Raw genomic sequence first — 26565 nt, 5'->3', positions numbered from 1 at the left:
TACATATGCCTTAACTCTACTCAAAATGTCCATCACATTCTGTAGCTCTATGTAAAGATTCTTTTATCTGCTCTGTAATTCTTTGATGAAATGATCTCTGGATTCTTGCATATGTGTCTGATTTTTGAATTGCCTTCATAACAATTTTTCTGAATTCTATCGCTGACATTTTTTCTAGATCTTTGTGAATTTGTATTTTCTTCCATGGTTTAGTTACTTCTGAGCACATTAAGTATGGCTTTTGTGGTTCAACCAAAAGAAGGTGCTATGGCTGTGTTGTTAATATGTTTTGGGTGAAGGGAAATTGTACTACATGTCTCCTGGCAAATTTAGTGCCTATAAGGACAAAATAAGGTCTTGCTTCTGTGCTTCAGTATGTATTTTGGCCTATAGAAGCCTGCTGTTAACCTGAGCAGACCAGATGACTTCAGTTTTCAACCAAGTTTTACTTGCTAAATTCTTCACTGTCTTGGGGCCAGTCCTGTGCCCTACTGTGTAGCTATTAAGATGGTACTGGGTACTAGCACAAGCTCTCCCTTTTTTGTTCTGAGAAATTCTCTCTCACCCCTTTCAATGCTGCACTCCCCCCACCCCCACCATGGCTAAGTGAGTTTCTTCAGAAGTCCCAGTTGTAATTTGGTATGTTTTCAGGTTATTTTCACTGCTTTATATACTGAATCACAGGAGTTATCTCTCACCCCTGCCATTGAGTTTTATGCAGACTCTTCCCTCTGCCTAAGCAAATTACATTTGGCTGACTCCTTACTGTCAGCTAGTGTTAAATGCTTTGTGAGATCTTCCTTGGCCATACAGCTTAACAGATTCCCATCTTCACTTCAATTACTAGTACCTGGAATCATCCTCTTAATTTATATACTTAATATCCTTCTTGACAGCAATTCATAGCTGATGACAACCACCTCTACAACCAGAAACACAAAAATTCTATGAGAAAGAGGATAACACTTGTCTTTTCCAGAACCTAACTTCAATCACTGAGACTAGTGTCTGACACTTGAAAAGACTGAAATGTTTTATTAAAAAAAAAAAAAAAAGAATGATCACTTGTAAACACATTATATTAATGGATATGTTTTAATAGTTTCTTTATAGTAAATTCTTTCTAAGGTTCTAACTTTCACTCTAAATCAAGGGGCAATGGCATCTTCTAGCTAAAAACATGCCTGAGTATAACTGTAAACTGTAGTGTCTTGATAGCAAAAACATCAAATTTTGCATGCCACCTGGAATAAACAGGCTGTTCAGTGAGAAATGAATACATTTCAAATAAAAGTTGCTTTATTATAACCAAAACTCTGAAACGGCCTCCTCCTGGCACCCTCTGGCTTTAATCAAAGTCTTGATGGTCCCTCAAAACATCCAGCAGTGACTTCTTTCCCCTGAATAAAATATCAAGTATCACAAATAAAAGAGAGAGACAGAAAAAACACTTCCCAAAGGATAACAATAATTCTGAACAAAATCTAGATTATTTTTAATTATTAATACTAACTAATGGAGCTGTGATTTTACAATAAAAATTTGGACTTAGATAAATTAGAAGTCACCTACTTTGTAAATAATGAAAGGTATGTAGACTAAGGGTACTGTCAATGTTCTAGGAAGAAAAAGAAAATAAAAATATATGTATATATACATAGATAGATATAATTTTTGAAGGCAGTTCTTTAATAATCCAGAGGATTTTGAATATTTACTTTCAATTAAACCTTGATTGGCACAATAGAGTGCAAAAATAATCCTCCTAATTATTTGTACCTATCTCTACAAACATAATCAAATGCCACTGAGCTCTTCATGTCATAGCTCTCATTTGTGACTCGACTTAAATCTAAGACATTTGAATAAAATTTCAGTTTTAACACATGGTAAATAATGAATCTATTAACTATGCAAAATTTAGATAATATTAAATCTTATATGACTATATAATTTAGATAAAGTCTAAGCATACAGAATTAAATATTTTCATGTTTAAATATATAATGAAAATACAATAATAATTAAATGGACTGAGAAGTATAAAGCACTGAGCTTAGATTAGTGCACAGTACAGGTTTCAGATGAGTTATTTTTTTAGTTCAATCTTATTCTACAAAAGAAAATTTCTAATGACTTTACATTTCAAAGAATCACCACTGTTATGGGTCTAGAGCTGTTTTAAAAAACTTTGCCTTTTTAAAAAATAACATTTAAAAAATAAAATCCTTATGTGACATTCATAAGCATTTAATAATCATAACTATAAAGATGCTTCATAGATAATTTCATTTGAGATTAAAGGATCCTAGTTGATGAGCTGCATTTTCCTTGGCTCTTTCCAAGTAGTGTACCAAGCACTGGAGGAAACAGACTAAAAACATATGACATTGACTGTAAGTAACTCCCTTTCCTTTTGAGAGATTAGACAGTCACAAAATAAACAAAGCAAGTTTTAGAATTAGACACTACTTCTTATGCAAATAAAGAGAAAGAAATGTGGAGCTGAATAGTCAGAGAAGGCTTCTTAGGGGAAAGCTATTATAAAAGTAAACAGATGATTTCAGAATTAACCTATTTAATAAAAAAATAAAAGCTTATTTGAATCAATGTAATGTCTTATAGTAACATTTTCTTTAAAATATGATTTTTATGGTATATTGCACCAAAGTAAAAGACTTTGGGGGGCAGGGGTGGGGCACTTCCAGGTCCTGGTTCCTGATGATGATGGAGGAGGACCTAGGCTGGAAGTGAAAGTGTTTTTCAGAAAACAGAAATTTTATACACATACCAACAACTGTAGACTGTTAATTCCCCTAATAGGAAAAAAACTGTACTGTAAACCATTAATATGTTAATAAAATAAGGATAATATATAGATAACATCAGCATCCTGGTATTTCAGGGAAGGAAACTGAAAATGAAAGAGTTAAATAATCTGAAATTCTGTCATTCGTAAATGACAGAGTCAGAATTTACAGAAATTCTGTCATTATTATATGACAGAGTCAGAATTTACACCCAGGACTTCATTACAAATTTTATGATCTTAGCTTTTGTGTTTGCTTTGCATCATTTCTCATTTACCCATTTCCCATATTAGGGAGCCACTCTCTTCCCTGATCCAGCTTGCTGGTCCTTTTCCCAGCCATGACATCATCTCCCCAGAAAATAACTCAGATCCACCTGCATGTCAGATTTTAGGCTCAGCGGAAAAAAACAAAAAGAAAAAAAAAAACTAGTATAGCCACAGGTCCTTTGGAATATAACTAAAATAAGCTTACTAGCTATCTACAAAATGAGGACCCCCCCCCAACTCTTTATCTGCACCATTCCAGCCTTTAGGTTCATGATTGGTCAACAATTTGTTCGGCTTTGTATGTTAACTTTCTTTTCAACCACCAGGTTCCAGATGCTAGCATGATGCCAACCAGACTTCACTGGACAACAACCCCACTAATGTGTCCTGGAGCTTGGCTTCCCCAGAGCCCTTCCCCACTAGGGAAAAAGAGAGGCAGGCTGGGAGTATGGATCTACCAGTCAACGCCCATGTTCAGCAGGGAAGCAGTTACAGAAGCCAGACCTTCCACCTTCTGCACCCCACAATGACCCTGGGTCCATACTCCCAGAGGGTTAAAGAATAGGAAATGAAGCCGAAGGGTTGTCATTCCACATGTGAAGTCTCTGGACGCAGTCTGAGGTGAAGCATGTTGAGGTGGCAATCGTTGCGTTGGTTAGGTTGTGATCGGCGGATGCAATATTATTGGTTTGGATTGGGAGACGCATACGGGAAAGTGGGCCCTGTCCAAGGGTTCCAGGACTGGGGGAAGTAGGGGCTCTATAGTGGAGATGTGAGGTTCCTGCTGTCTTAGGGTTCAAAAAGATAATCGATAGTTAATGTTATCATCACATTATTTGGTAATTGGGTTAACTTTGAAAAGTCATTTTGTTATGGTTTGCTGTACAGTATCCAGTATCTGTGCTATTGGATGCTTCTAATCTACTTGCTCTAGGCTTTTGAGAGAGTCCGCATATCAAATACACAGCCTATATATTAAAAAGATTCAGTTTGTGTTTTGAGAGACTTCACATGTGGAATGACAACCCTTCGGCTTCATTACTCGGGTGAGACCTTTCCATTTATAGTACACTCTAATTTCATCTCAGATATTTCACTTTCTAACAAAGTCCCATAACCTAGATATACACCAGTTTCTGTGAGAGAGAGCTTATGTTCACACGTATCCATAAACTACTGCAAAATATATACCGGAAAGCAGAAGTACATTAGAGTTTGCAGTGAGTACCTCCCTAACACTTCCTCTCCACTATTCCAAGCTTGGGATACATGATTGCTCAACAAATTGTTTGGCTTTGTATGTTAACTCTCTTTTCAATCACCAGGTTCCAGATGCCACCAGGATGCTAGCCAGGCTTCCCTGGACTGAAGACCCCACCAATGTGTCCTGGAGCTCTGCTTCCCCAGAGACACACCCTACTAGGGAAAGAGAGAGGCAGACTGGGAGTATGGACCAACCAGTCAACGCCCATGTTCAGCGGGGAAGCAATTACAGAAGCCAGACCTTCTACCTTCTGCAACCCTCAACGACCCTGGGTCCATGCTCCCAGAGGGCTAGAGAATGGGAAAGCTATCATGGGAGGGGGTGGGTTATGGAGATTGGGTGGTGGGAATTGTGTGGAGTTGTACCCCTCCTACCTTATGTTTTTGTTCATTAATCCTTTCTTAAATAAAAAATTTAAAAAAAAAAGAATAGGAAAGCTATCAGGGGAGGAGATGGGATACAGAGTTCTGGTGGTGGGAATTGTGTGAAGGTGTACCCTGCTTATCCTATGGTTTAGTCAATGTTTCCTTTTTATAAATAATTTTTTTAAAAAGTGTGCTATGTTCACTATGTAAATATATATGATTTTTAGCTACCAGCTATATATACATCTGATTGGACTTCATGCTAAACTATACAGTTTTGGAAGTTTTTGAAACATTATTTGGTGAACTTTATTTACTCATTTTTAAAATCATGTAAGCAGGCTCATCTTTCCTTCTCTTCAAGTTGTGTAGGGGCAGTAGGTCTGTCACTGAGTAGGGAGGCCTGATGGAAATACTATTTTTACTTACAGTGAGAAAAAGGAATTATGATACATGAACATAATTAGCATGGAGTTGATGCATCAACAGCATATGACAGAGGAAGACAAACTCACAAGGGACTGTGGGTACAGGAGGTTACTTAAACAGTGTACGGCAGAAGTCACCCTCTTTTCCTACTTGCCCTTTTAGCTTTCTTCTCACCTCCCAACCACTGCTGCTGTTCCTATCTGATCTTCTCTGTGGACCCCAGAATGCCATTCACCCCAGGACCTGAACATGTTGAAGCTGAACTCTGGTGAACTAAGTTTAAGGACTAACACAAAAACTCAACAGAAGATTTTATTTTTACAATAGAAGCCTAAGGCTCATTTTTCCCTTTACCCTCAAAGATGGTTGTTGACTGTTCCCTACAAATCAAAGTGCTTTTACTGGATAGGGGTAATTGAAATTAATTCCAAAAATAGAGACCTTCATCTTCAGGCCAAAATATTTTAAGTGTTTTACCTTTATTAGGGGAAGAGAAGAGAGAAATTCCTCAGGACTCATTGAGTTGTAGTGTTTTGTTTAGTTGCTGAACATACAAGGTATCATTTACAAATCATTGTGGTCAATGGTTTTTAAGGGTTAGTTTTCTTGTCTCTTTATACAGTTGGGAAAACAAATAATCTCTGGATAAGGTGAGTTAATCTGAACTCATTTTTTTTCTTTATTGGGAGAATTAATGGTTTGTAGTCAACAGTAAAATATAGTAGTTGGTGAACTCAATTTTTTGACAAATACTTAAAAAAAAAGTCCAAGAGAAGGCAGCACTATTTCTGCCATTATATATTATACAAATGTCATTTTAAGCTTAAGGAAGTTATTAGAGATAAATGCACTGATGTGGGTAAAATGGATTATCCATTCATCTTTACTGACAAATGTAAATGCCTCATTAAATCAAACATGAAAATCTGCATATGTCTAAAGCTATCTCAGTAAGTAGATTGGATTTTGTATTATGATCATTTAGCTTATACAGACACACCTAAAATGGGTTATTAGAAGAGGTCAATAGTACACAGTGAAAATTGCTACTACACAGATGGCTGTCTTCTCCACCATCCAGGAAAGCTATTAGTGTGCTGGCTTCACACCCCGTAACTGTAGGTCAGCCTGTTAGGAGTTTAGGGAGGTGCACTAAAAAGCAAAGATCTCCTATGAGTAATACATTTTAAGTGGTTTGATAATTTTTGGACTAAATGAAGAAATTATTTTTCTAACATTTATTGAAAAGTATTGCATTGGGTGTCAGGTGGTAGCTCAGTGGGTTAAGCACACGTGGCATGAAGTGCAAAGACCTGCTTAAGGATCCCGGTTCGAGCCCCTGGCTCCCCACCTGCAGGGAAGTCGCTTCACAGGTGGTGAAACAGGTCTGCAGGTGTCTTTCTCTCCTCCTCTCTGTCTTCCCCTCCTCTCTCTATTTCTCTTTGTCCTAATAACAATGATATCAACAACAACAACAACAATAATAACTACAACAACAATAAAACAACAAAGGCAACAAAAGGGAATAAATAAATACATTTTTTTTAAGTATTGCATTAGGGGGTCGGGTGGTAGCACAGCAGGTTAAGCGCACATGGCACAAAGTGCAAGGACCAGTTCGAGCCCCAGCTCCCCACCTGCAGGGGGGTCGCTTCACAACTGGTGAAGCAGGTCTGCAGGTGTCTATCTTTCTGTCTCCCCTCCTTTCTCCATTTCTCTCTGTCCTATCCAACAATAAAGACATCAATAACAACAATAATAGTAACCAGAACAATGATAAAACAGCAAGGGCAACAAAAAGGGGGAAAAATAGGCTCCAGGAGCAGTGGATTCTTGGTGCAGGCACTGAGCCCCAGCAATAACCCTGGAGGCAAAAAAAAGTATTGCATTATAAATTAAATGTTCTAAAATTTTTTTAATAAATTAATTAAATGTTCTAATGCACAAAGTAAAAGCAGTATATCCTAAATTTATTTACCATTAAAAGTCCAATTCTATTCCTCGCTATAGAATCCATCCCTTAGGAAACGTTATTTTTTAAACTGAGTATCTATCTGCTTTAGTTGTCTTCCTTTGGAGAAAAATCACCTTACATGCCATATTAGCATCAAAATGATCTTATGCCAAGTTTCGTTTCTTTTTTTAATTTTCTTTGTTATTTTTTATTTCTTTATTGGGGGATTAATGTTTTACAGTCGATAGTAAATGCAATAGTTTGTACATGCATAATATTTCTCATTTTTCCACACAACAATAGAACCCCTACTAGGTCCTCTCTGCCATCCTGTTCCAGGACCTAAACTCCCCCACGCACACACATACCCATCCCAGAGTCTTTTACTTTGGTGCAATACATCAACTTGTTGAAGTTCTGCTTAGTGTTTTCTCTTCTGATCTTGTTTTTCAACTTCTGTCTGTGAATGAGATCATCCCATATTCATCCTTCTGTTTCTGACTTATTTCACTCAACATGATTTCTTCAAACTCCATCCAAGATGGCTGAAAACGGTGAAACCACCACTGTTACTCTGAAAATGTCCAGTAGTTCTAGTTTGTCTATCCCTTCTTTTAGCTCCTTCATTTATTTGTAGATTTTCTGCCTGTATGTTCTGTCAAGTTGAGAGAGTGGGATGTTTAAGTCCCCTACTATTACTGTGTTGTTGTTAATATATTGCTGTGGCTCTTTTCAGTAGATGTTTGATGTATTTATATGGCCTCTCCTTGGGTGTATAGATGTTGATAATCATTAAGTCTTCTTGAATGACTGATCCTCTGAGCACTAAGTAATGTCCATCCCTATCTTTTTAAATTTAATTTATTTTAAGGTCTATAATGTCAGATAAGAGCATAGCTGTTCCTGTCCGTGTGTGTGTGTGTGTGTGTGTGTGTGTGTGTGTGTGTGTGTTTTATTGGAATGTATGGTAGTTTTCCATCCTTTCACACTGAGTCTGTATTTGTCTTGTTGAGTTAGGTAGGTTGTGTTTTCTTTTCTTTTTTTTTTTTATTTATTTATTCCCTTTGTTGCCCTTGTTGTTTTTTTTTATTGTTGTAGTTATTATTGTTGTTGTCGTTGTTGGATAGGACAGAGAGAAATGGAGAGTGGAGGGGAAGACAAAGAGGAGGAGAGAAAGATAGACACCTGCAGACCTGCTTCACCGCCTGTGAAGTGACTCCCCTGCAGGTGGGGAGCCAGGGCTCGAACCGGGATCCTTATGCTGGTCCTTGTGCTGTGCGCCACCTGCGCTTAACCCGCTGCGCTACAGCCCAACTCCCGGGTTGTGTTTTCTAATACATCTTCCTACTCTGTGCCTTTTAATAAGTGAATTTAGGCCACTGACATTTATTGATATTATAGACTGAAGAAATTTTAATGCCACTATTGTAGATTTTTAGAGTGTTCTGATATATGGATAATTTTGAGGTATTTTATTTCTTTAGTTTTCTCTAATTCATCCTCAAACTTGCTCATTCTTTTTTCTGCCTCATTTATTCTGTTCTCTCTCCTCTGTTGTTTTCTGTAGCTTTACTTGAAAAAGTAAGGTGGAGGTCGAAGCTATATCTAGCAAAGAAACCAAACTTCAGAAATGCCCAAGAATTCAGGAAAGCAAGTGCTTTACACTCTAGCTTTCACTTGACACTATATGTAGAGCAAAGCACAACCATCAGTAAGGTAGGCAAGTCCCTTTTCCTGAGGGTGGGTTCAACCAAAGAGAATGATCATGACACTATACCATGTCCACTATCAAGGTCTGCTGGAGGTTCCTGACAATCCTCTGTGATTATAAAAGCTTCACAGTCTTTCAAGCATACTAGCAATATAAATTGAGTCAAAGCACTTCCGGCAAGCATGGTCATAGAATAAGAAGAAACAGAACAGATCTCTCCCAAAACAACAAATATGTATAGCTACAAACTTAACAAAACTCATCAACTACAAGTGAGACATCTGCAGAGGCATAACAGACTCTGCCACTAAGTTGCAGACACTATAATAATTCCATCCTGACTTTCCTGGGCTGACAACCTCACCCATTATGTCCTCACCCATTATGTGTCCTAAAACCTCACTTCTCCAGAGCCCTAACCCTATAGGAAAAGATGGAATCAGGATTGAACTATCAACTAAGGCCTATGTCCAGAGGAGAAACAATTACAGAAGCCAGACCACCTGTAATCTTCTGCTCCCCATAAAGATCTTTGGTTCATACTCACAGAGGGATAAAGAATAGGGAAACTTCTAATGGAAAGGCGGGGACATGTAACTCTGGTGGTGGGTGTTGTACGGAATTGTACCCCTCTTAAGCCACAATCTTGTCAGTCATTATTAAATTACTAATAAGAAATACATTTCCTTTGTTTCCAGTACTTCCCATTTGACATATTAGTTCATTCATGCAACAAGTAAACATTAGTTTATGGTACATGCTTATAGAAGAAATTAAAGCACAAAGCTGTAACAGAATCTAGCCACTAAGAATCACTGAGACTTAAATGAGGGAAATGATATGTTAAAAAGCAATTGTTATAGTATCTTGGTAAAGCAATATCAATCCAAGTGTATTCATAAAATTCCTCTGAATACTAACAGAATCCCTAAATTCTAGTACCCAATTCCAACTGCAGAAAATTTAGAATTCCTGATCTCCATTTTCAACTAATACTTCTAAATACACCTTCTTCCTCTTAGACCTTTCCAATAGAAAATCGAATCATTGAACTATCCCAGAGGCAAATGTAAATTGGTCCAACCCCTGTGGAGAGCAGTCTAGAGAACACTTAGAAGGTTATAAGTAGGCCTACCATATGATCCTGCAATTCCTCTCTGGGGATATAGTCTAAGGAACCAAACACACCCATCCAAAAAGATTTGTGTATACCTATGTTCATAGCAGCACAATTTGTAATAGCCAAAACCTGGAAGCAACCCAGATGTCCAACAACAGATGAGTGGCTGAAGAAGTTTTGGTATAATGGAATACTACTCAGTTATTAAAAACTATAAATTCTCCTTCTTCACCTCATCTTGGATGAAGCTTGAAGGAATCATGTTAAGTGAGATAAGCCAGAAAGAGCAGGATGAATATGGGATGATTCCACTAATAGAAGTTGAAAAATAAGAACAAAAGGGAAAACACAAAGCAGAACTTGGACTTGTGTTGGAGTATTGCACCAGAGTAAAAGACGCTAGTGGGGATGGGGTCAAGTCCTAGAACATGATGGCAGAGGAGGACTTAGATGTTACCTAGATTGTTACATGGAAAACTGAGAAATGTTACACATGTACAAACTACTGTATCATAAATCATTAATCCCCAATAAAGACAAAAAAAAAGACCCAGGCAATCAGCACCTGAATCTGCTACATTCCTTTTTTTAAATCTATTAAAAAATAAAGAATACCCCAGTGGCCAAATAATCAAATGTTGACATCATAGGAAAAGTGGATCCTATGTAGAAACAAATACCATACCCAACTGAATCCTCTTTTATATGAAAGTCATTTAAGCAAATATTTGCTTTCTGTTGTTGTTATTTTACCAGCAAGATTATCACTGGGGCTCTGTGCCTGCATGACGTCAGATTCTCAATGGCCTTTATTTCTTCTTCTTTCTTTGACAGAGGGAGGGAGAGAATTGGGGTGGGGGGATGCTACAAAATTCATGAAACTGCTGCCCTCCACATAGGAACCATGGACTTGTACCAAGGTCCTCAGTCATGATAATATATGCATAGGTGCACTACCACCCAGTCCCAATATTTATTTTTTAAACATTTCTATATTTCTTTTGTGAGATACCAAAACACTTCACATTCAAGGGCTCAAGTACCTGATTAGGCTTCTTCCCAGTCATAACAAATACTGACACCAACTATTACATACACAAAGGTCTAAAAGCTGATGAGATGACAAGACATGGGTTTACATGTCAGGGAAAGAAATCAAATAACAAACAGAAAAATTTATCCTAGATACTACTATGTTTTATGAGAAGAAAGATAAGGGTTAGAGAAGAGAAAGGATCTTCTTCCAATAGCTTAGATAGAAAAGGCATCCTAAGGAAGAGAGTCATAGAGATGTCAGCTCGAAAAGCATGTTCCAGGCAAGTGGTCCAGTATGTGGCACAGTAGATAAAAGCACTAGACCCTCAAGCATGAGCTCCTGAGTTCAGTCCCTGGCAGCACAGATACCACCATGATGTCTGATTCTTTCTCTCTCTCTTTCTCTTTCTCTCTCCCATTCTACCCCTCTCATTAATAAGTAAATAAAAATATACATTTTAAAAATTTCCAGTCATGAGAATACCAATGTTCAGTTCCAGGACTCGCTTCCAAGTCTAGACCTGCTTTTCTACAAACTACTATCAGTGACATAATGCCACTTTCCCAGTGCAAAACTGTCAATTCTTATTATGTAAGCAATATCTCTAAAATGCATATTTTCTTCTGGATGCAAATATTCCATTATATATATATATATATATATATATATATATATATATATATATATATATACATACATACATATATATGTCTTAACTGTTTAGAATTTCATGGAACCCATGTGTCATACCTCCTTAACCAGACAACATCCTCACTGCATCTATATTCTGAAGAAGCAATCCCATTTCTCAAAAGAAAATCAACCAGAATAAATTATGACATCACCTCTAAGCTCTGCAGTTCAAGAATAATTTACCACCCAGTTAAGCACACACATTACACTGCCAGAGGACCCAGGTTCAAGCCCCTTGCTCCCCACCTGAAGGGGGGAAACTTCACAAGTGGCAAAGTAGGTCTGCAGGTGTCTCTCTGTCTCCCTCCTCTATCTCCCTCCCCCCTCTCAATTTCTCTCTCTCTCTGCAACAATAAATAAATTAAAATATTTTAAGAAAGAATAATCTAAAGAGCATACTATACAACATCTGACATAAATCTCTTAAGGAGTCATTCTGCCTTTAATTTTGTAATTCACCCCATTTGAAACCCTTTTATTTGATATAGTTAGATCTATGATGGTACATTTTTTTTATTTTGTAAGCCAATTCCACATTTTTGTATAACATTTACATATTATATTTACACATTATCTATATACATGCTTATACATTACTCACATTTTCTTTTATCCAAACTGCATATATAATGTACATATATCACCATCCTTTTGTTGTAGAAACAAGTGCACAAGACACGTGCACATATGTAGATACATGTTTTCAAGATATGCTAATGAGGTCAACCTTGCAAATAAAATAATTTTGTCTAATCATCAAAATGTTTTATGATGATGTTATACTGTTCCCTCATTCATAATTAGACCTCTAGGACCTGGTCTTTATAATACTACATATACTTTATAACACCACTAGCATTCCAGTCAAAACTGAGTTAACCATCCAGTACTTTAACTTGTATCTAGCAAATATTTTAATGGCAAAACATTTAGCTAAACTGGCTAGAAATACTAGCATAAGAGTAAGGATCATAGAAAAAAATAAATTCAAATTAAACAAATATAATAGAATTCATTTCTTGAGTAAGCTTTCCCAGATAATAAATTATTTTGCTCTGATACACACACACACACACACATATATATATATATATATATATAAATAAAATTATACTTCTTTTCCTAATACAAAATGACCCTCTAGCCCTGAAAGTAAACAGATAAATGGTCCTTTAGTAAGACTGCTAAAGATTACTAATATTAAATAATGTCATGAATTTGCAACTGCTGACTTAGAGAAAAGATTAAAAATTAGCATGTTTTTTGGTTAATTTGCTTAAGTAACTCTTACCTACAAATGCAGGCTGGGGATTCTGGTCAATCATTTGCAATCTTTTGACATTCATACCACTTAAGTTACAGTCAGTAAACAAGTATTTATTGCTCTGCTAAACTGGCAAAATAAGCACAATCATAATTATAAATTCCTTTTATATTTACAAAGTCTAAAAATGAAGCACTGGAAAGAATTACTCCTTCTATAAATACAGAAACACATTTAAGAAAATGTTACTTCAAAGTGCTGGAAAATGCCTTTTCCCTCTCCTAAAACTACAAAGTATGTATTCAAGATTGCCGTGTGAAAGGAGAGTGGTTGCTCTTTTATGGGTTTGCTACTTGATCCTCAAAGATTTTTTGTGTTAATTGTTATTACATAGAATTACAAGCTAAAATTGTCTAATATAGTTTTCTATATGGGAATTTTAATGAAATGAATTGATATGCTTTAACTATCTTTAAGACTATAAAACACAAATGTATTCTCTAAGTCACTAATGAGTTATAGTTAAACTAATATTATGAATTACTACTTTACAAATCTCAGTTTGTAAAAACACACATAAAGACTTTCCCTTTGAGAAAATAAAACATGAAATTTTTTTAAAACATGAAATTTTGAAGGTAGTAAAGCTACTCTACCTAATAATATAACGATAAGCCTTTTTAATATATTACACTGTGAAGAGGCCCATGTAATGGACAACATAAAGAGAAAAACTAATGAAACAACGAATTTTACTTCACAGTCCATCAGCATGGCTCATCAGTTCCGATATGCCACACCAACGCCAGATGTGAAAGGTAAGGATAATCACAAGGTAATAGGGGTGGGCAGACATGAAGAGATAGTGTGATCTCTTGATTTTTTGACTCATTTATCTGCAATTCTAAAACTACCAAAGAAAAAACTCTCTCCTAAAAAGGAAGAAACAACCCAAACAAAAAATCACAATCACCTCGGTGTTGATTAAAACTCAGTCATCATCATGAATAAAATATCCCTCTTGCCAGTAGCTACAAACTTATGCAGTTTTAGAAATTATGCCAGTACTTTGATGCAATACGTCCTGTCAAGCACAAGCACCACCATCCGCATGACTCGTTTCTTCCTTTCAGTAGATGCATCTGAACCTTTGTTTCAATTTGAGACTTGAACATGAAACAAGGCAAAGAATTTACCATTATCACTTCAAATTATGGACCGAATAATACATACTTGTCCATCAGAGAGAAAAGGCACATAATTTTAAAAACAGAGCATTAACTTGAAATCTGGCACTATTATAGTACATCTTTGAAAATTTTAAATGTATAAGAATGCTTTTGAAAATAGTACAATATAGGGTGAGTATAGTAGCGATGATGACTCCTTCCTAAATGTCTATGCAGCCCGTTTGAAATGTCTATAGGGGGAAAAGAGAAATATCTGAACTGGTGCTGGATGCTACTTTGGTGTTCCAAAGTCTGAATTTTCTACTAAGACTCCATTAAGAACTTTGTGGTAGCTAGTATGTCCATGGTACTTTGTCAAGATCACTAAAGGTGTAAATCTTATAAAGTCAGATTGTACCATGAAGACCCATATCTCCACAACAGAAGTTTGAAATGCAAAAAAAAAAAAAAATACTTGAAACAACTCATCATATCAATCCCATCCAAGAGAATAGATAGCATGCTTATTATGCATCTAATAAAGAAATAACTTTCACACTGAAAAGTATTGAAGTATCATCAGTGTCCAAATACATCAATAAGTTAAGTAGAAAATAGATCTCAGATAATGTCCCATGAAGATGAAATTATGCTCCCACTGGGAAATATGTTTAAAATATGAATCAAATTGTAATAACTTTTAACAATAACAAAAATTTAAAGTTCAAGACAAATGAAGACCCAAGCTCCAGTGAGTACTTCTATTGTCACTGATATCACTACTTTGTTTTAAGATTTTCTTCAGCACAGAAACTTTTCAATTTTAAAGCAATTTTAAGCATTTTCAGCTACTGTTTTTCTCACTTTATACCACCTTTTCAGCATCTAAGCAAACTTCAAATCTATTCAGATTCACTGTCATTTTAAATCTACTATATTTCAGAATTTAAGGAATAAAAAAAAAACATTATTCTCAGGAAATTCCCTTTGTGGCAAGATTTCCCCAAGAATGAACACTGAAATGATTCCCAAGCGTTGATAACACTGGTCTCTGTTATTCAGATTCAAACAAATGTACTGTGAGCCCATATTGGAATCCTGCTTGGGTTCACCTAAGACCTTTTGAATTAACAAGCAGGCCTAGGAATGTTGATTATTATTGGCAGGCTCAACCTAGCCTTCCCTTAGTTGTGTGCTAGAACCAGTTCATGAATACAATTAAAGAACATTTAAATGATTGAATAAGTCAAGAAACTAAATTCAAACTGTGAAAAAAATAATATGGGTATAGTCAAAAGAAAAAATATTTTAACTAAAATTCTCATTATAGGATTTGTATACAAAAGCAGTTCTCACACTATATATATATATATATGTATATATATATATATATATATTATCATGAACATCAGGATTGCTTATTAAAACTCCTGTGGCACTTTCATGCCTGAGGCTCCAAAGTCCAGGGTTCAATCTCTCCTATTACCATAAACAGAATTTTATAGTGCTCTGGGGAAAGAAAAAAGAAGAAAGAACAGAAGAATGAAAGAAAGAGAGAGAGAGATGGGCTGCTTTGGTAATAGTTCTTGGGCAATGAATCTGTTGAGGACCTAGAAAACCTGCATTAATGCAAAGTACCTTTATCCTGCCATTCAAGGTAAGTCTACAACATCTGTGTTATTTCTATCTTTCTGTCAGCCTCACGTCTTCTTACCTGTGCATCAACTGTAGGGAGACCAGTCCTTTTTCCCACTGGTACAGAAAGAATAATAAAAATGCTATTTCTTTTATTAATAGCAAGACAAACAATTTTTTTTCTCCTTCAAGGCATATTGCCACTTTTCATCAAAAGGTAGAATGCTGGAAAAGGTGAAGGTCATACTTATCAGAACTTCTATTTATAAAATTCTTGGCACTCTTAAGTATTTCTTTGTCTTCTACTTGAAAAGTAATATGAATAACTTATGTTTAATGTTATTGTGTTTGTTGCTAATTCTATAAGTTCAGGCTTCATTTCCAAATAAAAAACACCATGCTGTCAAGTATACTTGCTGGCTAATTTCTTTTTTTTAACTGATTGAAATTATAAAGAAAGAATCCCTGGTTCTCTGACCAGTTATACCTCTATTCCTGCCCTATTTTTCCTGGATTGTTGTTTTAACCACTGGATTAGTGATCTCTTGATTTTTTTTTTCATCCACACTATTCACAGAGATTAGTTAAACTTCTCAGTTACCTCAGCTTGCCACCATCTTCTGCAAGTGAAATCTGGTGATTTTGTGCAGTTAAGAACCTGATATCTAATGTATCTTACTTATAAGTTAAAAGCCTATGTGAATTTCTCCCAAGACTCACTGGAATTCATCTCTCTATATATCAGCTTATCTTTTTTCATATTTTAGAAACAAATTGTAGTTAGTATGTTAAATCAAGGAAAATAACTTTACACTACCTTACAAACAGGTGACACTATAGATAGAATGACTTAGGAAGCCTCTCAACTGGTAGTTTATGGGTTTCTGTCTGTATCAGAAACAGCCGAATTCTAAGCCAAAGTTAAATACTGACATAAATTTTAAGTAGATATAAACTGTAGTTTGTAATAGTTTGAGCAGTGTTGTCCACCAAAAATAACAATTCTGGACAGGAAACCTTGTCTAAGACCTAGAACAAGAAGGAGCAGCAGAAGAAGACAGAAATTGTCAAAACATTGAGCTCTTACCAGAAATGGACTCCAGCAAATGCAGGAGACACACATTATGGCCAGGAGTTGAATGACCATTTCCAAATGATGAGACCTGCCTTGTCTGTGTTGCTGATTTTTAAATTTGACTCTTAAAAGTGTAATTCCTGTGATGGCATTGCACAAAAGTGAAACACCTAGGGCTAAAAGTCCCAGAAAAGAAAAAAGTAAAAGATAAAAGCTATCTTCCCAGTCTTTAAGGTGTTCTGTCTTGTAGAAACACCAGGTCCTGGATGCTTGAATTTTATAATCTCGATGCCCAAGGATGGGCAGCAATGCTATGAAAATAGCAAACAAACACACACCACTCAACATCATTTTCACATGTTTGGATGTAATTTTAGTAGAATGAAATAATGGTTTGGTGACTCCAATACATCGCTCAATGGCCATCACACTGCCTAGAAAAAGTGGACATAGGCCAGAGAATACCATGCTGATCCCAAAAATACTGCATAGGATGTTTGATTGATCGAAGCGAATCCAGTCTTTATCAGAGGCGTATACAAAAACTGCTATTGCTCCATTGATGAGATGGCCAAAGAAGTCTGTGATAACCAGCCCACTAGCCAAAAGCAGAAAGGATGCCTTAGACTTTTGTCTAAATCTCTGATATGCCTTCATAAGAATAGCAATGGCAAGGCTGTTTGATAAGATCCCCACTGTCATGAAGATTATTGAAAAAAATACTGAAAGTCGATTTTCCGTCTGGCAAGTGGTATTTGCAAGGAGACCAGCAGCAGGAGACAATGGCTGTTTGGAGTTGTTCATGGACATTGTTGTGGAGTAAAAGCCAGCCACTCAAGTCATCTCCCTCTTAAAACATCGCAGGCTTGCAGTTCCAAAATCTGTAGCATAAAGACAGGAATTATGAGCGCTGTGTTAACTACTCAGTTCACAGTTTCACAGTTAAGAGTGAGGCGCATCAGCACCTTCTGGTGGGAATCAGATTTATGTAGCCTATCATTACCAAGGTTGCATCATATGGGAAACAAAACTCATCTGCTTGCACGTCCACATTTTCATTTTCAAGGTGAAGAAAACTGACAAAATTAATAGCCCTTAGTTAGCCTCCATTGTCCCTCTGAAAATGGGCACCTTCTAAATCTCTTCCTGAGATTTCACAGACACTTTAAAATCTTTTAAGATTTACAAAACCCCTAAAAAGATTAAAAGAACACAACACAGCTTTTCAACATCTGACATCCTATTTGAATAATGAGGTGAGTTTTTTAAATGTCTTCCTTTTACTCCAGTTAGCTCTGACCCTGAACTTCAAATTACTCTTGAGGTGAACTCCCTGTTAGACAGACAAAACAATGATCTGTAAATTTTAGAAGGAGGTAGGGTAAACTACAAACTAGTACAACAAATGTTAAATAGGACTTTTCCGAATAAGATCTGAAATTATCTGAGTTCAAATAATAGTAAACCACACGTGTGTCAGTGACTCCAGAGAGGCAGTGCCAGTCTCTAGTAAGGCTTTGTGATCTAGCTCTCACCTAAACAGAACCCCTGACAAGCTACAGGGAAGGTTAGTCAGGCTGCGTTCACTGTGTGAGCAACTGCATAGAAGCTGTGATTAAGTTACAGCTTCAGATAGCAGCCATCGAGTGAGAAGTATTTATTTGTCCCTCTTTCCATAATGGGTTGAAAACTGACTCAGAGTTACACGATATCCACACCACAGCCACCCAACCCTAGTTAATTCGATTGGCTTTTCTGGAGCAACTTTCCCGGAGGCTGAGAATGTTGAAGCCAACCTTTCCTGGGTTTGGTCCCAGAGAGCCAGCCTCCTGAGAGCTGCACCCAGGTCTTACTCACAACTTGACTTTCGCCTTTTACAGCCCCCACACACCCCGCCCCCCCCCCATCCGTGCTTCTGCTTACAACACTCTTCCCAGCCCGCCTAACTTGCTGCAACTTTCTGCTATTGCTCAAACTCCTGGGGTCCCCTCTCGCACCCCGGGGGCCGGGGGGCAAATCCTCGTAGAATGCTGAAGGATCGCCCCCACAGAGAACCCCGACTGCGAGAAGGGGACCTCTCCCTCTGAACTTTTCCCTGACAGAGATCCTTTCCACTGGGTTCCCAGGCGCAGAGTTCAGAATCTGGACTGGTCTGTACTACTTTCCCCTAAGCGTCGGCTCAGCCTGGGACATTGGCTGGAAACTTGGTCCCAAGTGCAGGCAGAGGTGCTTTCCAGCGCTTTAGAGGCGGGGTAGCTACTATACCCTATCCCACCGACCACACGCTGGGGTCTAGCTGCTGGAGGGGTCCTTACCTTGGCATCCCGGGCTGTGGGTAGGGATCCCTGCAGAGCAGAAAAGGTCGCCTGCTCTGGGTGAGCCATGGCGCGGAGCTCTGTTCCGCTGCTCCCGCTGGTTCCCCCTGAGCTGGGCTGGGTTCACTCCTCACGCTGCCCCAGCTCAGAGAGTGCTCATGTGCTCTGCTTCTCTGATCCTTAGGCAGCTTTCATGCCGGCAGCCTGGGCGGTAGGAGAATGCCAATGACCTCCTCCCTCTCCTCTTCTCTCTCTTCTCCGCCCCCTTTCTCCAGGATCCTTGAATCTAACCAAGAGAGAGAGAAGAGCACCCTACTTGGATGCTATGCATCCTCCATCAGGATATCAGAGTTGCCCTTTCTGCAGCCCAGCCACATAAGGCAAAGTTCTGTTATAAGTTCATTTTGGAGATAAAGTCTCCATCTCGGAGACTGCAAAGTAGGAGTTTGGAGCATTTAGAAAAATCTAGACAGCTGTAGCAACAGCATGCTGGATGGATATTCAGGTTGTAGTTTGTACATTACATTCATTCCAAGTCCAGCTCGATAGAAATAAACAAGTCAGATGGAAAGAGATTGTGTTTGAGCTAGGATTTCATGGCTGATAATATCCAGGAAGGTATAAACAAGTATTCAAGTCACATGTTGTATATAGAAACAGCCACTGCCTTAGAGTCCACTGTCACTCAGAGGACTGGACCATGTTTCTAGATTTCTATGAAATAGGAGAAGGGGAAAAAGATCGGGTGGATTGTTTTTTCAGGACACCTTCAGATAAAGGATCAATAACATTTTAATGATTACATAAGTCAGTGGTGAGATAATTTCTACCCAAAGAGGTGTGCATATAATATTATTTTTTGGTGGAGATCATATTATGATCAATCAGTAAGGAATTATCCACTACTTCATTTGAGTTATGATTTTAGTCACTTTATATTGCATTTCCTTCTACTATTATAGTTTTGTTTCTTAACTATCAACTCTATCTCATTTGTCCAACTAAAAACTCAATCTGGGGGGCCGGGTGATGGTGCATCTGTTTGAGAGCACATGTTACAGTGCAAGTATTTGGTTCAAACCCCCAGGCCCCACCTGCAGGGGGGAAGCTTTGTGAGTGGCGAAGCAGGGCTGCAGGTGCCCCTCTGCTCTCTCCCTCTTCATCTCCACCTTCTGTTCTGATTTCTGGCTGTTTCTATCCAATAAATAAATAAAGACTATTTCAGACATTAAGAAAAATCTTAATTGGTTGCTCACTTTTGCTTTTTTAATTGTTACTGAAATATCTTCAACAACTATGTGAACAATCAATGCAAAATCAGAAGGGGCCTCTGCTCCAGTTTCTGAAAATAGAGATAAATACTATAGTGCTAACGCATTATAAATAAATTAGTCATTACCTATGGAAGAGATTGATGTTCATGGTTTCCTTGGTGACAGAAACCAAGATCATTTTGTAGTGCTATCACAACTTCTAACATAAACTGTTGGTATAGTCAATAAGTTAATATTTTAGTTAATCAAAATATTCTAATTAGGAGGAGGGAAAGCATTGTCTTTGGATGGGCTATATCCAAAAAGCAACTGTAGTAAGCTGCAGTGAAAAACACAAATGGCATACAGTAACTAGTCTTTCCTCTATGACTAATAGTATTGAATCACATTCTGTTGCAATTGTTTGTTTATTCACGTCTTTTCCACTGAGCTGGGTTCCTGCAGTGGTCTCCTTCATCTCTCTATACGCACCTAAGCCTGTTCCTGTTTACCTAGTAAATGTTTTAATTCCTTAGCGCTGCCAATTAGCGTTTCCAGCATTATAGCTTGAGAACTTTAAATTTTGTATAGTTATTCATTTATTCCCTTTTGTTGTCCTCGTTGTTTTATTGTTGTGGTTATTATTGATGTTGTTGAATAGGACAGAGAGAAATGGAGAGAGGAGGGGAAGACAGAGGGGGAGAGAAAGATAGATACCTGCAGACTTGCTTCACCGCCTGTGAAGTGACTCGCCTGCAGGTGGGGAACCGGGTCTAGAACAGGGATCCTTGCGCTTTGTGCCATGTGCCCTTAACCCGCTGTGCTACCACCTGTCTCCCAGCTTAAGCACTTTAAACCTTTCCATCTCTTATGGGAAAACTGCACAAGCATCAGCTATCTTTGTCTCCTTGACAAAATAAAGAAATGCTCATCAACACAGTGTCAGGTTATAACATTCATTATTTAGGGTTTTTTTTTCTTTTTTTATTTATAAAATGAAAATAGTGACAAGACCATAGGATAAGAGGGGTACAGTTCCACACAATTCCCAACACCAGAACTCCATATCCCATCCCCTTCCTTGAAAGATTTCCTATTCTTTATCCCTCTGGGAGTATGGACCCAAGGTCATTGTAGGATGCAGAAGGTGGAAGGTCTGGCTTCTGTAATTACTTCCCCGCTGAACATGGGCATTGACAGGTCAATCCATATTCCCAGCCTGTCTCTCTCTTTCCCTAGTGGTGTTGGGCTCTGGGAAAGTGGGGCTCCAGGATACATTGGTGGGGTTATCTGTCCAGGGAAGTCTGGTTGGCATCATGCTAGCAGCATCTGGAACCTGGTGGCAGAGTAATGATGAGGGGTGCCATCTTTAGTATATTTTAAAATATGGGTTTATTTTTTCAAATGCTAGGCAAGTCCCATGTTAAATTATCTACTTTACATATACTATGGGAGTTCCTCTTAAGAACTAATTCCTGGGAGTCAGGTGGTAGTGCAGTGGGTTAAGCGCACATGGCACAAAGTGCAAGGGACCTGAGTAAGGATCCCGGTTTGAGCACCTGGCTCCCCACCTGCAGGGGAGTCCCTTCACAGGTGGTGAAGCAGGTCTGCAGGTGTCTATCTTTTCTCTCCCTTTCTGCCGTCCCCTCCTTTCTCCATTTTTCTCTGTCCTATCCAACAATGACGACATCCATAACAACAACAACAATAACTACAACAACAATAAAAAAACAAGGGCAACAAAAGGGAAAATAAATAAGCAAATATAATATATTTTTTTAAAAAAATAACTAATTCCTTAATCAACATGTAGTTCATGAGTCAGCTAGATATAGATAGTTCACCTGGGAGGGAACAGGTAGGCCAGGCATGGGGCACAGGTCTGAGCCAGTCTGAAGCCCTTGGCACATGATACGGGAATATCACAGAGTGGTAGAAGATTTGTTGCTATGATGTCCCCCACCTTTATTTCTTGTTGCGATCACTTAACACAAGATTGTGTTGGTGTACTGCTCCAGAGTAAAAGAGTCTGGGGGGGGAGGGTTTGGGGTTCTGGAACATGATGGCAGAGGAGGACTTAGTGGGGGTTGTATTGTTATTAAAAATGTTCTGCATGTACAAACTATGATATTTTTCTGTGACTGTAAACCATTAACCCCCAATAAAGAAATTTAATAATAAAAAGAGATTGTAAAACTCTTACATTTTGTTTTCTCAAGGTAGGAAGATTATGCTATTAATAAAGTAAGTTACTAATTTTTAAGGAAGAATAAACAACAAACTATTGTTTATTTGGGCATAATAGATATCTAAGATCATATTATCTTGCATATAATGTGAAATGTTTACTAAAATAAATCTAGTTAATATTAGTCATCAGTTACATTGTTTTTTCACAATGAAAACTTTAAGAATCAACTCACAGGGCTAGGCTGTGGCACAGCCAAAAAGAGTGCAAGTTATAGTCTGCTTGTTTATGATGAACAATCTTTTTAATAGACTGCTGTTTCCAGTTGGCTAGAGTTTTGTTCAATATTTTAGCATCTATGTTCATCAGAGATATTGGTCTATAGTTTTCTTTTTTGGTTGTGTCCCTGTCTGATTTTGGTATCAGAGTGATGTTGGCTTCATAGAAGTATTCCTGTGTCTTCAACCTTCTGGAAGATTTTTAACAGTTGAAGTATTAACTCTTCCTTGAAGATTTCATAGAATTCATTTGTAAAACCGAATTCATTTGTAAAACCATCTGGTCCAGGACTTTTATTCTTGGGAAGGTTTTTGATAAGTGTTTCAATTTTGTTGCCTGTGATGGACCTGTTCATGTTATCTAGTTCCTCTTTACTTAAGTTTGGAAGTTTGTAGGTATCTAGGAAACCATCCATTTCTTCTAGGATCTCTAGCTTGGTGGCATATAGTTGTTTATGGAAGTCTTGCATGATATGCTGAATTTCTGTGGTGTCTGTTGTGATATCTCCTCTTTGATTTATGATCTGATTTATTTGGTTCTTCTCTCTTTTTTGTTTTGTGAGTCTGGCTAAAGGTTTGTCAATTTTACTCACTCTTTCAAAGAACCAACATTTACTTTCATTGATCTTTTGTATGGTTTTCTTATTTTCAAAGTTATTCATTTATGCCCTAACTTTAGTGATTTCTGTCCTTCTGATTGCTTTATGTCTCCCTTGTTCTTCTTCTAGGTCTTTAAGATGTGCAATCAGGCTGTTTATTTGTGCTTTTTCTGGTTTCCTAATGTGTGCTTGTATGGCTATGAACTTCCCTCTCAGTACTGCCTTAGCTGTCTCCCAAATATTTTGATAGCTTGTGTCTTCATTTTCATTGAACTCTTGAGTCATTTTTATTTATTCCTTGATTTTCTCTTTGACCCAGTAATTTTTAAGTAGTGTACTGTTAAGCTACCACATTGTGGGACTATTACTAATCATTTGTTGATTGTTAAGTGTTAGTTTCATTCTACTGTGGTCTGAGTAGATGCTTGGGATGATTTCAATGCTCTTGAATTTGCTGATGCTGTCTTTGTGGCATAACATATGTGGACTTGAGTATAATGTGTATTCTAGTTTCTTGGGATGAATGACTCTGAAAATGTCCAATAATTCTAGTTTATCTATCTCCTCATTTAGCTCCCTCATTTCTTTATTGATTTTCTGTCAAGTTGAGAGAGTGGGGTGTTGAAGTCCCCTACTACGTTCTACTGTGTTGCTGTTAATATATTGCTGTAGCTCTTTCAGTAGACATTTGATGTATTTAGATGGCTTCTCATTGGGTACATAGATGTTAATAGTTGTTAAGTCCTCTTATTCACTGATACACTGAGCATTAAGTAGTGTCTATCCCTATCTTTTTAAATTTTATTTATTTTAAAATCTATCATGTCAGATATAAGGATAGCTGTTCCTGCCCTTTTTTGTGGGCCATTGGCTTGTATGATAGTTTTCCATCCTTTCACTTTGAATCTGTGTTTGTCTTGTTGAGTTAGGTAAGTTTCCTGTACATAGCATATTGTTGCGTTGTGTTTTCTGATCCATCTTCCTACTCCGTGCCTTTTAATAAGTGAATTCAGGCCATTGAAATTTATTGATATCAAAGAATGAAGATATTTTAAGGCCATTCTTTTAGATATTTAGAGTGTTCTGATATATGGCATATTTATGGTGGTTTGACTGTGTATAGGAGATATTCGTCTACAGTGACATGAATCAAATTACAAAGAAGACTAAAGAAAGCATAAACCTATGGAACTACAGCAAATTAAAAAGCTTCTGCACAGCAAAAGATAACAATACCCAAACCAAGAGACCCCTCACAGAATGAGAGAAAATCTTTACATGCCATACATCAGACAATTATTTAATAACCAAAATATATAAAGAGCTTGACAAACTCAACAACAAGAAAACAAATGACCACATCCAAAAAAGGGGAGAGGACATGTAAAGAATATTCACCACAGAAGAGATCCAAAAGGCCAAGAAACACATGAAAAAATGCTCCAAGTCTTTGGTTATCAGAGAAATGCAAATAAAGACAACAATGAGATACCACTTCACTCATGTAAAAGTGTCAGATATCAGAAATGGTAGCAGCAACAAATACTGGAGAGGTTGTGGGGTCAAAGGAACCCTCCTGCACTGCTGGTGGAAATGTCAATTGGTCCACCCTCTGTGGAGAACAGTCTGGAGAACTCTCAGAAGGCTAGAAATGGACATACCCTATGATCCTGCAATTCCTCTCCTGGGGATATATCCTAAGGAACCCAACACACCCATCCAAAAGGATCTGTGTACATATATGTTCTTAGCAGCACAATTTGTAATAGCCAAAACCTGGAAGCAACCCAGGTGTCCAACAACAGATAAGTGGCTGAGCAAGTTGTGGTATATATATACAATGGAATACTACTCAGCTATAAAAAATGGTGACTTCACTGTTTTCAGCTGATCTTGAATGGACATTGAAAAATTTATGTTAAGTGAAATAACTCAGAAACAGAAGGATGAATATGGGATGATCTCACTCTCGGGCAGAAGTTGAAAAAAAAAATCAGAAGAGGAAAAAACAAGTAGAACCTAAACTGGAGTTGGTGTATTGCACCAAAGTAAAAGACTCTGGGGTGGGTGGGGGAGAGAATACAGGTCCATAAAGGATGACAGAGGACCTCATGGCATTTGTATTGTTATATGAAAAACTGGGAAATATTATGCATGTACAAACTATTGTATTTATTGTCAAATGTAAAATATTAATTCCCCAATAAAGAAATTACAAAAAATAAGTCTACTTGCTGGACTGGGACAGAGTGATGTTTGCCATCTCCGATGCATAGGTTCAAGGCCTGGCCCCCATTGAAATAAAGGAAGCTTTGGTGCTGTGGCCTGACACTATCTTTCCTTCTCTGTCTCTGTCTCTCCATTCCCACCACACCCCCAAAAAAAGTCCTCCTGAAGTGAAGAATTCCCCAGTGTTGAAAAAATATATATATATTTGTGCAAGTACCTCGGTTCAAGCCCTTCCTCTCCAACTGCAGGGAAGAAGCTTCATAAATGGTGAAGCAAGTACTGCATCTGTCTCTCTATCTCTGTCTCTCTATCTCTTTTTATCTCTCTCTACCTTCCCCCTCCCAAATTCTCTCTGTCCTAGCAAAAATAAATAAATAAATAAATAAAATAAGTAAAAACTAGCCACCAGATGTGGTGGGTTCCTCATCCAGGCACTGAGCCCCAGCTATAACCCTGGTGGCAATGAAAGAAGGGAAGAAAGAAAGAAAGAAAGAAAGAAAGAAAGAAAGAAAGAAAGAAAGAAAGAAAGAAAGAAAGAGGAGAGAGAAAGAAAGAAAGAAAGAAAGGGAAAAAGAGAAAAGAAGAAGTCTACTCAGCAACTTTTGAACATACAATTAATCACATTACCCATAGTCACTGTGATATAATTATGTTTCCACAACTTATATATTTCATAGCTAAAATGTACAGCTTTTAATCTTTTTCTTCCATTTTGCCTGTCCTCTACCACCAACCTCTGAATACTGCCAATCTGTTTCTTTCTTTATGAGTTTGGGTTTGAGATGTGTCTGTCCGTGTGCTTGTTTGTTTTTTAAACTCTTTATGTGAGTGAATCATACAACTTTGGCCTTTATCTAACTTATTTCATTTAGCATAGTGTCCTCAAGGTTCATGCTATTACAAAGTGTT

At 37.5% G+C, this 26565-nt stretch overlaps 1 protein-coding gene and 1 long non-coding RNA gene across 2 annotated transcripts in view; one reads left to right on the top strand and one right to left on the bottom strand.

The window, feature by feature from the left end:
• Nucleotides 1–19356, bottom strand: part of PTGFR (prostaglandin F receptor) — a 30535-nt gene extending 11179 nt beyond the window's left edge. The window contains exons 1-2 of the mRNA XM_007530159.3: nt 19110–19356; nt 16807–17675 (exon numbers count right to left, since the gene is read on the bottom strand). Of these exons, the coding sequence (XP_007530221.1) occupies nt 16807–17604 (798 nt within the window). The 5' untranslated portion in view covers nt 17605–17675; nt 19110–19356. The remainder of the gene's footprint in view (nt 1–16806; nt 17676–19109) is intronic.
• Nucleotides 1–26565, top strand: part of LOC132541432 (uncharacterized) — a 223150-nt gene that overhangs the window by 76997 nt on the left and 119588 nt on the right. The window lies entirely within an intron of this gene.

Source organism: Erinaceus europaeus, chromosome 11 (assembly GCF_950295315.1).
Source record: "Erinaceus europaeus chromosome 11, mEriEur2.1, whole genome shotgun sequence".
Classification (NCBI taxonomy): domain Eukaryota; kingdom Metazoa; phylum Chordata; class Mammalia; order Eulipotyphla; family Erinaceidae; genus Erinaceus; species Erinaceus europaeus.
Note: the sequence above shows the minus strand (reverse complement) of the source record. Positions and strands in the feature narration are given on the sequence as shown.